The sequence below is a fragment of the Panthera uncia genome, assembly GCF_023721935.1.
Source record: "Panthera uncia isolate 11264 chromosome A3 unlocalized genomic scaffold, Puncia_PCG_1.0 HiC_scaffold_11, whole genome shotgun sequence".
In the NCBI taxonomy this organism is placed as follows: Eukaryota; Metazoa; Chordata; class Mammalia; order Carnivora; family Felidae; genus Panthera; species Panthera uncia.
Genome location: NW_026057578.1, coordinates 89,356,284 through 89,372,680, shown reverse-complemented (window position 1 = coordinate 89,372,680; position 16,397 = coordinate 89,356,284). Strand labels below are relative to the sequence as shown.

Sequence of the window (16,397 nt, the reverse complement as noted above, 5' to 3'; positions counted from 1 at the left end):
ACCTCTATTCTAGATGATTAGTTTTCAGTAGTGATGTTAAATGATGAAAATTGCCTTGATTCAGTATTATTTTTGTAATAACTTCCCTATTTACTGTCCTTCTGATAGTCCTTCGTTAACTGAAAGAAAAGAGCTAGAATTACAGCTGTTGCATGTAGAATTGCATATAATTCAGGACTTAGCGGTTCTTGTTTTTTTGCCTTTTTTGGAATTGTGTTTGAGAGAGTTGTCTTGCATGCATTATAGGGAAAAAAGGTAGCAGATCACTAATAGAGAGTAGCATTTCATTTTATCTGGATAGGTTTTATTTTTAAATTTAGTGTATTTTATTTTTTCATTAACTGAGTTTATTTTAAAAAGAAAATACGTTTTTATTGTCTAGACAAAATCAAATGGTACAAAAGGATATACAGAGAAAAGGAAGTCACCTTCCCCAAAGAACCACTCCTCCCGGTTTCCTATGTTCCATTCCAGAAGTAGTCTGTATGTATGTCTATACAAGTACATATATACTTCTATATTGCCCCATTTTTTATACACAACTAAAGCACATTATATCCCCTGTTCTCTACCTTGCTTTTTTCATTTAATATGTATTTATGATCTTACTGCTATAACCAATAATATTCCACTTAATTAAAGCAGTTTTTTAATGCTTTCTGTACATCATTGTCTTATTTCTTAACTGTCTCTATTCTTTACATAATGCAAGGAAAAACTTGGAAAGACGAACGCATTAGTCATTGTTCCAGGGAAACTTAGAAGACATTTTTGGTCTTTAAGAAAAAAAAAGATGACATTTGGTCTAAGCAAGTGTTTACTAATGATTTTTCATTATACACAGCAAGTTAGCTGAAGGAGTTGAATTTTTTTTAAAAAGTTCAAGTCTACATACTATGAATTTGTTACTTCATTTGTAGTTAATTCTCAAATTGTAATGTACTCACAGTGTCGAATATTAGTGGAAAACACATTCCAGATATTTTTAAAGAAATAGTGTTTCTTATTCCTCTACTGGCAAATATACAGAGAGATAACTGACTTCTAAAAAATAAGCAGACATTGAATTATATTTGACATTTGTTTCTTGCTACGTTAGTTGATACATGTGATACTAATAAGAGTTATAAAAAAAAAAAAAAAAAGTAAGCTGTTGGGTAACGGGCACTAAGGAATCTACTCCTGAAATCATTGTTGCACTATGTGCTAATTTGGATGTAAATTTTAAAAAATAAAATAAAAGTAGGCTGTGTTATCAATAAAGCAGTGTATGGGGGACTACAGCAAAAACAGGAAATATGCCTGAAAGAACATCAAATTCTAATGACAGATAAAACCATCGAGTCATAAAACATTAAATTGTACCAAATCATAACATGTTCAAATGGTTTTAATACCAGCTTATTCAGTAATACCCATATTCGAAGAAAGACCACAAACTGATTTAACAGTAACTCCACATGGATTCCCGTATTTCAAATATAAGACCTTGGATTGTCTCGCAACTCACCTAGTTTACAAATTCTGATCAATCCACACTTACTAACTTTCACTGTAAAATTATCCTCTGATTAGCTCAAGCACCTGAAACCTGTAAGTGTCCTTTCCTCCCTTTTCCTTTGAGACCTTTTTCATTGTGGTGTCCTTTGCTCAGCACGTCTCATAAACACAGGTTTATAGGCTTGTCCGTTTCCTTGGTGGGCTCTGTAAGATAGCTTTAAAAAAAATTTCATTAGATTGATAGTTATCGTGGTAGAAATCAAAGTTGGAGAAACAAGGCAGTTTTCATTTATTTTTATTTTGTTTATTTAGATTAACACTGCTACAGGATACTCACCGCTCACACCTGAGGGAATATGAAAAATACATACAAGATGTCAAGAGTTCGAAGAATACCATCCAGAAACTAGAGAATTCATCAAATCAAGCTCTAAATTTTAAATTCTATAAAAGCATGAAAATTTATGTGGAAAATTTAATTGACTGTCTTAATGAAAAGGTACATGGTCATAAATACAATATTTCCTTTTTATAAAGAAATCCCCTTACCATGAGATTTTTTTTTTGAAAGTCTAAAATCCCACAACTAATTTCCTTCAGGGTTTTCCTACACATTTTTGACATGCTGTGATATTAAGTATCCCCTTAATATTGGACAGTTGGGGTTTTTTTGCAATTATTTTGGTATTATAAATAACAAAGTTTTGTATATAAATTTTTGTGTTAAAATTCCATTTGTTTAAAAAAATTCCTAGAAAGTGAATTATTAAGTCAAAATTTCTAAATATCTTTTAAGGCTTATGAAACATTGCTAAATTATTTGAATACCAGAAAGATTGCATCAGTTTTACTTTTAGCTTACTTCATTCAAAAAATGATTTTTGCAGGGGTACCTGGGTGGCTCAGTCAGTTAAGTATCCAACTTTGGCTCAGGTAATGGTTTCATGGTTCATGAGTTTGAACCCCACATTGGGCTCTCTGCTGTCAGCACAGAGCCTGCTTAGGATCTTCTGTCTGTCTCTGTCTCTCTCTCTCTCTCTCTCTCTCTCTCTCTCTCTCTCTCTGCCCTCCCCCCCTCCACTTACACTCTCTCTCAAAAATAACATTAAAAATTTTTTTTAATAAATAATGTTTTTTGCTTGTACATACTTATTTTGATCTCAAACAAAACCTTTGTTTTATTAACACATGCAGTCTCTTTTTGTGAGTTTTCTTTGCCTTGTTATCTTTTTTCATATTGGCAATTTTTCTTTTTTTTTCCTTTTTTTCCTTATATGGTGAAAATTCTTTACTGCTTAAAATTTTTAATGCCACTTGATATAGGTAAACTTTCCAGTTTGTCTTTTGATTTCGTTTGCAGTGTTTTTTTTGACATCCTGATCATTTGACATTTTTGTGTTAATCAGATTTATGAATCATTCTTTCCCTTTATAAGTCTGCTTTTGTTTTATACATACTAAGTCCTTACATTTGGGTCTTGAGTTGACTTTTTTTTTTTTAAGTAGACAAACCGTTTAAAAAATACACTCTACTTTCTTCATTGCTTTTTATTTACATTTAAAATATTACCAAATAATTGGATATTTTTCTCTCCAGTTGTTTCAAGTTGACTGCCTTTTACTGTCACTTGGTAGTTACTTTCTGAAGTATTTATTGCAATACAACTTAATTCATCGATCCTTGAAGAATTAAAGTTTCATTGGCCTACACATTGATGTACCCAGGGCAGCTGCTATGGGAACATCATTGGAGTGGGGAGAATTGTTGCTCAAGAAATGTAAGAAACTAATCATTCATTTTTGCTTCATAGCTTTCTTACCTGTCTGGTTAGGTCTCTTCCATTCTCCCCTTTTTTCAGATTTAACAGTTTCCTCAAGTGCTCTCCTACAGTCTGCCCCCTTGGCTTATGAAAAATATCTGTACCCTTTATTTTCTCCTCCTAATATCTCAAATAAAAAAGAATCCTATTTAGGGGTGCCTGGGTGGCTCAGTTGAGCATGCGACTCTTGATTTCAGCTCAGTCATGATCTCACAGTTCGTGAGTTAAGGCCCCACATCAGGCTCCACACTGACAGTGCAGAGCCTGCTTTGGATTCTCTCCCCACCCCACCCCCAACCCGCCCCTCTCTCACTCACGCACGTGTGCTTTCTCTCTCAAAATTAAAAAAAAAAAAAAAATCCTATTTCTTATCTATTCACTCCTATCCATGTTCCAGACTTGAACCCATTTGCTTTCATTTTTTATGATATTTATAGCTGTTACAGTGCAGTAAGTTGATTATCAATATTAAAGTATTGGCAGCCAGGTCTGTATCTCACAATCTTTTTTTAATTAAAATGTGGTAGTATTGGAAATGTTTCTTTTATATGAGTATTGAGCACATACATATGCTTATCTGAGTATTACTTTTTATAATTGATTATTGATGACCTACAAAATGTTACTTATATGTGTATTTCAGATTATCAGAATCCAAGAAATAGAGTCATCCATGCATGCACTCCTTTTAAAACAAGCCATGACCTTTATGAAACGCAGGCAAGATGAATTAAAACATGAATCAACGTATTTACAACAATTATCACGTTAGTGTTTTTAATATTCAATATCATTTATGATTTATCAGCTAGAGAATAAAAATATTTTTATTTCTGTATAAAAAAATGCCTTTTTGTGTATTTTCCCACTAACCTTTCACCTATTTCTTTGCAAAAACCCCAAAATATTTAGAACTAAGGCTTCAAAATATCTTGAATTAAGCCTAAGACAAAAAAAAATAAAAATTACAACTTCTAATCATTTGGTATTTGAGACAATATATAGCTATATAATGACTTTGTTGAGATGAGTTGACATAAGTCTGTAGGCTGTGTCAGAAATCTAACTTAAAGATTTCATGGCTGATCCACGGATTAGGTGTGGAGGTTAAAGACATTTTGGTGGGTTTTAGTAGAGAATCATCTGTAAGATCTCAAATAAGATTTGGATGCTGCCTTTTAGTTCTCACACTGGTTTTGTATTTTCAGAGATGCCTTCCTTTGATTAGGTTCTGTTGGGGAATAGTGAAGGAGATGAGATCATAACCAAGTAGCTGATTAAAGCAAAGTGACTTTCAAACACATGACTTGTAGTTAGTTATAAATTATGGTACATACCAAAGTAACAAATAATATGAATAACTTACTGGTAATGCAAATATTTCTAGTAATTCAGGGATGAGAAAAAAAAAAACAAAAAAAAAACTGGTGAAAACACCTGAAAAAGAATACAAGAAAAAGAAACACGGTAGAATTTTATTACTGTTCTCAAGTGCTGAACTATATTCACCAGCCAGGGTATCTTAGGCTAGCAGACTCAATGCCTATCAATATTGTGATACGGAGTTAACATTATAATTTCGTTATATGATGAAGTATGCGATTTAAGCAAAGTAAGTGTGTTTATATATATACCTACATGTATATACACCCAAAATACAACTTTTGTTTTCAGAATGTTTCATTTTATTTCTTTTAAGAATTTGCAGCATGAAATTAATTTTCTTTGTTAACAGGCAAAGCTGAGACATCAACGAATGGAAGTTTGGCTGTAGGTGAAAAAACTCCATGGATTTTGGAAGAGATTGAATCTCGAAGGTAGCTATATATAAAGTGAAGACTTGAGCAAGTATTTTTCACTACTTAACCATAGTTAGCCCATATGGTATAATAACCATAACTGAACATTAATTTGTGAGAATGACATAAAACCAAAATTTAGTTAAACAGTCCTTACCTCCAGGGTTCAAAAGGAATGGGTAAGATGGCATTTATTGGTCTGGGACTTGCTTATAACTAGAAGTTATTATATTGTTACCCCCTCTTTAAAATCTGGGTAGCCCATGGGAATGTACTTTAAGAAAAAGAGGGAGAACCACCAATTCAGATTAACGAAGCTAAAATGCCAAAAATAATAACAAAATTGTGTGCTAATAATAATATGGTATATATTCTAGACATTGTAAATAAATGATGACTCCTAGTTTTTGTTTTAAAGTATTTCTTTTCAGCAGGAACTGGTTTTTTTTTTTTGTTTTTAGGAACTGTTTTAAATTTGTTTTTGGTTTATTGCAAAACATAGGTCACAAAGAAGACAAGCAAGGGCACTTTCTGGGAATTGTGATCATCAGGAAGGGACATCTAGTGATGATGAACTGTCTTTAGCAGACATGATTGACTTCCAAAAAACCCAAGGTCAGTTACCAGGTTTCTAATATGTCTTAATTTGAAGTATCGAAATGGTAGGAAATGCTTTGCTGTGATTGCTCTTAAATATCGTTGGGGAAATTCAAGGAAAAAGGAACACATTTTTTTCCCCTTTAAGACTTCCTGGGGTGCCTGGCTGGCTCAGTCCATAGAGCATATGACTTGTGATCTTGGGGTCATGAGTTCGAGTTGCACACTGGGGGTAGAGTTTACTTAAAAAAAAAAAAAAAGATTTTTCCTACCTTTGAAAAAATGGGATAAAATGGAGGAACATTGTGAGTTTTCTGCATCCTTATAGTTTTTTCCCTCAGCTTTTCTTATTTTTTATAAAGGAGCCATGAACAATTTGGTTTCATTTCTCTATTGTATACCTTCTATATTATCATTTTTAATTGAAAACAATTAAATTTAGGGGTGTCTGGTTGGCTCAGTTGGTAGAGCATGCGACTCTTGATCTCAGGGTTAGGAGTTAGAGCCCATGTTTAGGGTAAAGATTACTTAAAATCTTTTGAAAATAAATAAAACATTTAAATTTAATAACATTATTTTAGTGATTCATAGGTAAAATGTCACATATTTGAAAGAACGTGAGCTTTACAGGGCCGCCTGGGTAGTGTAGTCTGTTAAGTGTCCAACTTTGGCTCAGGTTGGTCATGATCTCACAGCTCATGGTCTCGAGCCCTGTGTCAGGCTCTGTGCTGACAGCTCAGAGCCTGGAGCCTGCTTCAGATTTTCTCTCTCTCTCTCTCTCTCTCTCTCTCTCTCTCTCTGCCCCTTCCAATCCCCCACTTTGTCTCTCAAATAACAAATAAAAGTTAAAAAAAAATTTTTTAATGTGGGTTTTACAGTCAAACAGATGGGTTTGAAGACTGTCTCTATTTTGTGTGATCTTAGATCCATAGACCTCCCTGAGTCTCATGTTGTTTGCTCGTTTTTTTTGTCTTATAAATAGTCACACCTACCTTGTAGAGAAGATAGTTATGATGCTGAAATAGCAGGGAATCGATAAGTGGTCGATTTTGTTAGTGTCAGTATTGCTATTAAAGTGATTTTTTTAAAAATAAAAGGTAATTTATCTGTTAATATCAAAGGAAAGTTTTCAGCTCTGTTGAGTACATACGTCGTTACACGTGATGATGTTTACAGGAAGCAAAGCTCACAAACTTAAAATGCAAAATATACAGAGACTCCTTTTGTTTACAGGTGAAATTTTACGGGATCACAAGCAGATTTTTGAAGATGTACATGATGATTTTTGTAATATCCAAAATATTTTGTTGAAATTTCAACAATGGCGAGAAAAGTTTCCTGATTCTTATTATGAAGCTTTCATTAGTTTATGCATACCGAAGCTTTTAAATCCCCTAATCCGACTTCAGTTGATTGATTGGAATCCTCTTAAGGTATTTAAGCTTAACATGTGAAAGAAATAATTCTGTCCTGTTCATTACTGAAGTGCCCTTGTTATTAGGTTAGCTTTAAAATACACAGAGTTGGAATTGATAATTAGTGCTTTGGGGTAGTAGTCTGCATTCATGTTTTCTTGGTTCTTCCCTTATATTTAAGGCTGAATAGCACTAAATGTCTGTCAAGGAAACACTTTTTTGTTGTCTTTCAGCTTCTTCTATGGTAAGTTAAGGTCATTTTTAAATCATTGAAAAATGTGAAGGTAGTATTAGCTTTTAAGAATTTTAGTCTGTGTGATATAGGTACCAAGAGTTTTGAAGTTGGAGATGCTATATTGGGACTATTTGGTTTGGAAAGCTACACTGAGGAGGGATTTAAATGAGGATTTGAAGGTTATATAAGATTTAAAACAGGAGAAAAAAAGGAAAACTTTTTTTGTAAAGGTACGTAAGGAGAAATCCTAGTTCAGGAGCTAGAGGCTTCATAGAGGTTCAGATCCTAAATTAAGAGATAGGAACTTATTTTGATAAATAATGGGAAGAGTAGAATTATGAAAGTAGTGTTTTAGGAAGTCCTAGCAGCTGGCTAACTTGGAGGGAAGAAACAGGTGAGATAATACTGGAAGGCTATTGCTGTAGCCCAAGTCCAAGGTAGTGAATCCCTTACATACAGTGATAGTGATAAAGGGAAGAGAAATAAAGGGTTGATTATAGGAGGTTTTGTGAATTAAGAATCAGTAAAAAGCTTCTGCACAGTGAAGGAAACAACAAAACTAAAAGGCAGCCTACTGAACAGGAGAAGATATTTGCAAATGACATATCTAATAAATTAGGGTTAGCATCTAAAATGTATGAAGAACTGGGGCGCCTGGGTGGCTCAGTCGGTTAAACGTCCAACTTCGGCTCAGGTCACGATCTCGCGGACCGTGAGTTTGAGCCCCGCGTCGGGCTCTGGGCTGATGGCTCAGAGCCTGGAGCCTGCTTCCGATTCTGTGTCTCCCTCTCTCTCTGCCCCTCCCCCGTTCATGCTCTGTCTCTCTCTGTCTCAAAAATAAAACGTTAAAAAAAAAATTTTTTTTTTAAATAAAATGTATGAAGAACTTACACAGTTCAACACCCTCAAAAAACCAAACAATGCAATTAACAATTGGGCAGAAGACACGAATAGACATTTCTCCAAAGAAGACATCCACACAACCAACAGACACATGAAAAGATGCTCAACATAATTGATCATTAGGGAAATACAAATCAAAACCACAGTGAGACATCACTTTAAACCTGTCAGAATGGCTAAAATAAAAAACACAAGAAACAAGTGATGGTGAGGATGTGCAGAAAAAAGGAATCTTCATGCACTGTTGATGGGAATGCAAACTGGTGCAGCCACTATGGAAAATGGTATGGAAGTTCCTCAAAAAGTTAAAAAATAGAACTACCCTCTGATCCAGTAATCACACTGCTGGGTATTTACCCCCAAAATACAAAAACGTTAATTCATACACGCACCCCGACGTTTGTAGTAGCGTTATTTACAGTAGCCACGGTATGGAAGCAGCCTAAGTGTCCTTCGACTGATGAAAGGATAAAGAAGATGTGGGGTATGTGTGTGTGTGTCTCTATATACACAATGGAATATTACTCAGCCATAAAAAAGAACGAAACCTTGCCATATGCAACAACATGGATGGAGCTAGAGAGTATAATGCTAAGTGAAATAAGTCAGAGGAAGACAAATACTATATGACTTCACTCAAATGTGGAATTTAAGAAACAAATGAGCAAAGGAAAAAGAGACAAATCAAGAAATATACTTGTAACTGTGGAGAACAAACTGATGGTTACCAGAAGGGAGAGGGTTAGGGGAATGGGTGAAGTAGGCAATGAGGATTAAGGAGTGCACTTGTGATGAGCACTGAGTGATGTATGGAATTGTGGAATCACTATATTGTATACCTGAAACTAATACAACTATTTTAACTATATTGGAATTAAAATTAAAGAATTAGTAAAATACCAAGAATAACCTTAACACACCACATTGAAAGGTGACCCCAGTGTTTTGATTCTGGGTTATTAGAACAGCGGTAGTTCCATTAATAGAAACGGGAACTTTCCAGAGGGAAAAAGATTTTGAAGGAAGTTTTACTTTGTACATGGATGCTGAAATGATAGTGGAACATCCATGTGGATGTGCCTAGTAAGAAAATGGAAATAAGAAAACAAAGTTGTAAGAATAGAGGAAAACTGAAGATAAAAATTTAACGAAGTGAAGGCGACAGAACCATGTCCTTTTATCTTTCTCTGCCCCAGTCATGCATGTCTGTTGTTCACTGTGTTGGGTTCAGGGCCAGGCAGTCTTCATAATATAGAAACTAAGCTTATCCCTAAGAAAATGGTAAGCAGTTTGTTGCACAGGAGCCTCGTTGTTAAGCACTCAGGCCAAATTGAGTACTCTGTTACACCTAGTGGAGGTCTGTTCATTCATTCATTCATTCAACAGATCATAATTGGCCATCTGCTACTTGCCTCATAAGCTAAACCACCTATAAAATACACATTTGTGCCTATGAGAATTGAGGGAACCAAAAGTGAATTTTGTATGATGTAAATTGAATTTTTGTAAACAAAATCTGTATTTATTTTAAGTGATATTCTTACAAATGTGTATTTTTTTTTTCAGTAGTAAAGTGTGGTAGGTTCTGAATATGGCATTTTTGGCATGTTTGTCATATGAATGATGCATGGAATGTAGTTTTCTGTCATATTTTTGAGACATCTTGTCCTAGTCATGCCATCCTGCCTACCCTTGGTCTAGTGCTTTATACAGGGGGTTAAAATATGGAATTACTCTTTTTTTTTTTTTCCTCAGAAAAGCTCTAGTGATTACTGAAAAAATTAACTTTTTAAAAATAAACTATGTAAGAATTTATTGATAACTTTAATAATTTTATTTATAAGTTTGATGCTGTAGGCTTAAAACAGATGCCATGGTTCACATCTATAGAAGAATATATGGCTAGCAGTATGGAAGATTCAAAGAAGGAAGATGGTTCTGATAAGAAAATCATGTCTGCTATCATCAATAAAACAGTTATTCCTCGACTTACAGGTACTGCTTTGTAAACTTGATAAAATTGTTCTCTGGCAGAGGCAGATCGAAGATCATTAATTTCTGTTACAGTCACAGATTCTTTTATCAGAAGTTTTCAAATACAGGGAAAGTAATATGCATTAAAAATCAAGAGATGTCATAATTGAAGGTGGTTAAAAGAGCTTGTTTGCACAAGTGATTGGCTACCAGACTAGCTAGTATTCTTCAGCCTTTAGCATTTGTGACATTAGTGTTGCTTTTATAACCCCTAAGTCATTTATTTGATTCCTACTGCATGTATTTCTTCCTTTCCCTTGACTTCTTCCCCTTTCTTGTTATTTTTTTTTTTAACGTTTGTTTATTTTTGAGAGAGCAAGACAGAGCATGAGCAGGGGAGGGGCAGAGAGAGAGGGAGACACAGAATCCAAAGCAGGCTCCAGACTCTGAGCTGTCAGCACAGAGCATGACGAGGGGCTTGAACTCAACCAACTGCAAGATTGTGACCCCAGCCAAAGCCAGACACTTAACTGACTGAGCCGCCCAGGCGCCCCTTGTTATTTTTTCTTTAAAAAACATTACTACATCTTCATATCTGCATTTAGCATTGATGCTTGTGCTTCAGTCTGAAGGCTTATTTAAACTGAAATTGTACTTGATAAAGATCTGTTTCACCATGGCCCTGAGAATGGATTTTGATAGCAAAGTCTATAGAACTGTCTTAAATGATGAAGCAACTACTTTCTATTGCTTCTTAGCCAATTTGGCTAAAACTTTAAGATTTTTCTCAGCATATCTTGCAGTGCAGTCATGGTTGTATTAAGTTACTACTTTTACCTAGTTGTCTTAATGATAGCACAGAATATATATGACTGATTTAAATACTCTTCTGAAAACTCCAAATACTTCACTTAAAATTAAACCTCAAGTAAGTAGAATTATGAGAAATTAATACTGTGTATTTATTCTTAAGTTCTGTCCTGGATGCCCTTGTACTCTTCATGAACCCCTAGGCTATTTCATACTCTGTTTTAGTGTTATCTATATTTGTGTTCATTGTGGTAACCAGTAACTAAATGTGGTTATTAAAATACACATTTCAACGAAATAAAAATTAAAATTCAGTCCCTCAGTCACACTAATGACACTAAATTCTTAGTAGTCATATGTAGGTTGTGTCCATCAAATAGTGCAGATATAATGTGTTTTTTCCATCATTTAGAAAGTTACTTTGGATGGTACTCCTCTACACAATTTTAAGTCCAAAGGAACCGGAGAAAATCCGGATCTTTCTTATCAAAGTACCTTCCGAATACATCCACTTGGATGTTCAACAGACACCTCACAGTCCACATGTCAGATCATACTTAAATCCTTTGCTGTAGATCTGTTCTTCTTATATTCCTTGTCTAGAAAGTGACATCTCCATCTATCTACCCGTGTATTCAAACCAGGACTTTCAAGTCATTCGCTCCTCCATCTTCCTTCCTTCCTTCCTTCCTTCCTTCCATAAGCAATTGCCACATCTGGTTTTTTTCCATTTTCTAACCTATTTTCTATACAACAACCAAAGTAATCTGTCTAAAATGTGAATCTGCTTCTGTCATACCTCACTTAAAACACTTTATTATTCTTAACTGCCCTTGGGATGAAGTCTAAACTCTTTAACATGACTTTCTTAGTCTTTCAGAATCACCTCTCTGCTTAGTAATTCTCCAACCCCATCTCTTGCTAAGCTCCACTCCTCTTTTCCCTCATCCCCACTTGTGTATTTCAGCTGTATTCTTGTATCTTCTGTGTTTCATCCTTTTGACAAACCTCCCAGCCCACTTCTTCTATCTTGCTAACTCCTCTTTATCTGTTAGGACTCAGTATGAACATCACTTCTAGGAACTGGTTTAGGCACACCTTTCTGGGTTCCTGTAGCACTCTGAACTTGTAGTGATACTTACACATTGAATTGTAATTGCTGATATAAATGTATTTGCCATTAGAGTTCTTCAAAGGCAGCTACCTACCTAATAATCTTGTTTATGCTGTCTCTTGTACTGAACATTAGGTACATAGTAGGCTCTCAGTATTAGTTGACCAGTTATCTCTAAAGTTGTTAGAAGCCTAACTTACCAGATGCTTGAGAAATCACTGTTTTGTTTTTTGCTTTTTTTTTTTTAACCTATTTCATTTTTTCTGTTATTTAACTTGTGTTTTACAAGGGTCTGTCCTATGTCAGACCCTGTTGTTGCTTCAGCATATATAGTGAATAATAATCCCTTCCCTCCAGGAGCTTATATTCTGTAAAAAAAAAATAAAATAAACAAGATAAATAAAATCTAGAACATATTAGTTATGAGGGCTAAGATGAAAAGGTAAGGGAAAGGGATACGAATTATTGAAGAGGAGTGCAATGTAAAATAGATTGGCTAGGGGTGCCTCGGTGGCTTAGTCAGTTTTGAGCGTCCAACTCTTGATTTCAGCTCAGGTCATGATCCCAGGGACATGGCATAGAGTACCACGCTGGGCTCTTCCCTAGACTAGAGCCAGCTTAAGATTTTCCTTAAGATTCTCTCTCCCTCTCCCTCTCTTCCCCACTCATGTACGCTTTCCCTCTAAAATAAAAAATAAATAAATAAAATAAAATAGATTGGCCAATTCCGAAAGGAAGAAGTGGGCCATATGAATATCTGAGGAAACAGAATCCAAGGCAGTGGAAACAGCAAATACAAAGGCCCTGAGGCAGGAGCTGGCCTAATTTGATTGAAAAACAGCACATAGGCCAGTGTAGCTATACTAGAGTGAGGAAGGGTGGAAAGCAGGTAGAAGTTAACAAAATGGCATGAGCTACATTATGTGAGTCCTTATAATCATTTGTAAGGACTTCATTTTTTTTATTGTAAGTGAAAAAGTGAGAAGTAATTGAAGAGTTATTTTTTTTAAGTATACTTACTTTGAGAGAGAGAGAGAACAAGTAGGAGAGGGGCAGAGAGAGAGGTGGACAAAGAATCCTAAGTGGGCTCTGTGCTGACAGCAGAGAGCTTGATGCAGGGCTTGAACTCATAAACCACGAGATCATGACTTGAGCTGAAGTTGGGTGCTTAACTGACTGAGCCACCCAGGTGCCCAGAGAGTTTTGAACAGAGGAATGATACTATCTGCCTAACATTTTAACAGAATCGCTGTAGTTACCGTGTTGAGAATGAACAGTGGGCAGACTACTTAAGCTTTTGCAGTAATTAAGCAACAGGTGATACTGGCTTCGACTAGAGTGTTAAAAGTGGAGGTGCTGAAAAGTGGTCGAATTAAGCATACATTTCAAAGACAGCACTAACAGTTTGAGAATGGATTGGTTGTGTGAGCAAGAGAGGAATTAAGAGTGCCCGCATGGGATTGGGCCTGAGCATTTGGAAGGACAGATTCGCCATTTCCTGAAATGGAAAAGACTGAGAGGAGCTTTAGGGTAAGGAGGTGTTATCAGGAGCTCAGTTTGACAAATGTTGAGTTTCTGATGCCTACCATCCAGGTAGAGATATCAGCTAGGTTGTTGAATATATCAGCATAAAGGAGAGGTCCAAGTAGCAGACATAAATTTGGAATTTATCAGCACGTGGATGACATTTAAAGCTGCAAAACTGACCTTAAATACTAAGGGATAAACATGAATAGGAAAGAGAAGGTAAGTGAGCTGAGTCCTGAGGTACTCCAGCGTTTTTAAAGTCAAAAGAGATGAAAGGCAGCCAGCAAAGGAGACCAGAGAGGTAGGTGCGAAACTTGGAGTGGTATCCCGGATGCCAAGAAAAAAAAATGTTTGGTGTTGCCTGGGTGGCTCAGGTCATGATCTTGTGGCTCGTGGATTTGAGCCCAATATGGGGCTCTGCACTGATAGGGCAGAGCCTTTTGGGGATTCTCTCTCTCTACCCCTCCTGAATTTGTTCTCTCTCTCCCTCTCTCTTTCTCTCTCAAAAATAAATAAAAATTTTTAAAAATGTTTGTGAGGGAAATGATCAACTGTTGCAGATAAATCAGATGGGGACTAGAATCAACCATTAGGTTTTGCGATGGTAAAAGTAGTTGTTTAGGTAGAATGGTTGGAGATGAGGCCTAATTGAAGTGTATTCGAGAGTTAATAGGAGGAGATAAATTGGAAATAGACAGTTCAGAGAGTTTTTTGAAGAATTATTATAAAATGAAGGAAAGAAATAAGGCCGTAGTAGAGGGGAAAGAAGGGTCAAGGGAGGCATTATTTTTAATATAAGAGAATAATTGGAGACTGATGGGGAAGATCCAGTAGAAGCAATGGCAATACCGGAGTTAAGAGGGCAGAATTCTGGGGGTGCCTGAGTGGCTCAGTCAGTTAAACACCTGACTTCAGCTCAGGTTGTGATCTCACAGTTTGTGAATTCAAGCCCCATATTGAGCTCTATGCTGGCAGCACAGAGCCTGCAGCCTGCTTCGAGTTCTGTGTCTCCCTCTCTGCCTGCTCCCCCCCCCCCCACCGTCTCTCAAAAATAAATATTTTAAAAATATTTAAATAAAGAGGGTAGAATTCTGGGAACAGAATCTTCCAGTAAGCCAAAGGGGTTGATACCTTTTGCACAAATAAAAGATTGGCCTTAGCGAGGAGTGTGGTGCTTTATCCATGAGAATGGAAGACAAGAATATGTGGGTATAGATGCAGGTAGGTGTGTAGATTCTGTGGTAGTCCTTTGTAGAACATCTCTTCTGATCTATTTTCTCATCGTTGAGGAAGTAATCAGCTGAAGATGAGAGCAAGGGAAGAGAAGAAAAAAAGTAAATAGTCATCTGGAAGAGTCAAGTCCATTAACAGAGTGAAGAGGAAGGAAAGCACAGGAAATAATCATCTGCATGGGAGGGAGGGGGAATGGGCCAGGGAAACAATGATTACTAGACAGCTTGAAGAGTTCACTGGGGTTTCACAGTGATAAATTTAAAGTGTATTTTTTTCTAGCCATGTTTTAGCCACATAGTTGGAGCCACAGACTCAATAACCAGTGGATTTAACTAGGGCTGTGATTGAGTGAGCCAAGTTCAGCAGAGCCCAAAAAGGACAAGGAAATTGAAGATGTATGCAAATACATAATGGTAATGAATGGCATGGATTTTAATACAAAGGAGGGAAGTCTTTTCTGAAGACCTGAGTTATTTACACGTGACAGGCAAAGCAATCTAGGAAATAAATTGTACACTACTGAAACTTTTGTTTCAGACTTTGTAGAATTCATTTGGGATCCCTTGTCGACCTCACAGACAACAAGTTTAATAACACACTGCACAGTGATTCTTGAAGAACTTTCCACTTGTGGAAATGAAGTTAGTAAAGGCAAACAGGTAATAATTTCTAAAGTTACAAACTTCTTGATTTATTTATAACTTAATGTAATTTTGTTATAAATGTTTGTTTACAGAAGATGCAGAAGAAATAATTACCAGAACGCAATTTGGTGAAAGATAGATTTACTTTTGATTTATAAAAACTAGGATTGACCATTTCTTGCTCTTTGTAATAATTAGATGAAAGACTATACCTTGATATTTATGAACACTTTAACAGGGATGGCAATCGTTATTAATTATAAAATACACATACATGTAATAAGACCCATATTATCGCTTTTATTCTAATTAGTTTATTCCTCTCTGTTCAGTGGTCTGGTTTTTGTTCTCATGGTCCAGCCAGCCATCTTTTAGGTTTGTGAATATACATTGGCACTGCAGAGATGAGCAGGCATAAATGAATTAGTGCAAATTTGTTCCTTCTAAAAGAAAAGAATTATTTACCTTTGTTCTTTTGGCAAAAATCTAGTAGTATTTTGGCTTTGCTTTAATAGTTATTTTAAAATTGGGTTAACATTCATGATATTAACTGTATATTTGTAGTCTGCCAAAGTTAAGAACAGTAATCCCTTTAAGATTCAAAGTTCAATACGATATGGGGCACCTGGTAGGCTCCAGTTGGTAGAGCATGTGAGTCTTGTTGATCTTAGGATTGTGAATTCGAGCCCCACATTGGGGTGTAGTTGTACTTAAAATTAAAAAAAAAAAAAAATCCTTAAAAAAAGTCCAGAGTATAGGTTTTCATCTTACCATGATTTAGAATTGAGTTTTACTTAACATATAAGGAGGGACTTTATAGAGGCTTT

At 35.7% G+C, this 16,397-nt stretch overlaps 1 protein-coding gene across 5 annotated transcripts in view; it reads left to right on the top strand.

The window, feature by feature from the left end:
* The window catches only part of GCFC2 (GC-rich sequence DNA-binding factor 2), a 128,993-nt gene that overhangs the window by 97,485 nt on the left and 15,111 nt on the right, over positions 1-16,397 (top strand). For 3 of the 5 annotated variants that reach the window (XM_049651798.1, XM_049651795.1, XM_049651796.1), the window contains exons 6-12: positions 1,813-1,999; positions 3,963-4,086; positions 5,055-5,136; positions 5,621-5,733; positions 6,949-7,148; positions 10,113-10,263; positions 15,464-15,585. In XM_049651798.1, the coding sequence (XP_049507755.1) occupies positions 1,813-1,999; positions 3,963-4,086; positions 5,055-5,136; positions 5,621-5,733; positions 6,949-7,148; positions 10,113-10,263; positions 15,464-15,585 (979 nt within the window). The remainder of the gene's footprint in view (positions 1-1,812; positions 2,000-3,962; positions 4,087-5,054; positions 5,137-5,620; positions 5,734-6,948; positions 7,149-10,112; positions 10,264-15,463; positions 15,586-16,397) is intronic. The other 2 variants (XR_007462264.1, XM_049651799.1) reach the window with 1 other exon arrangement.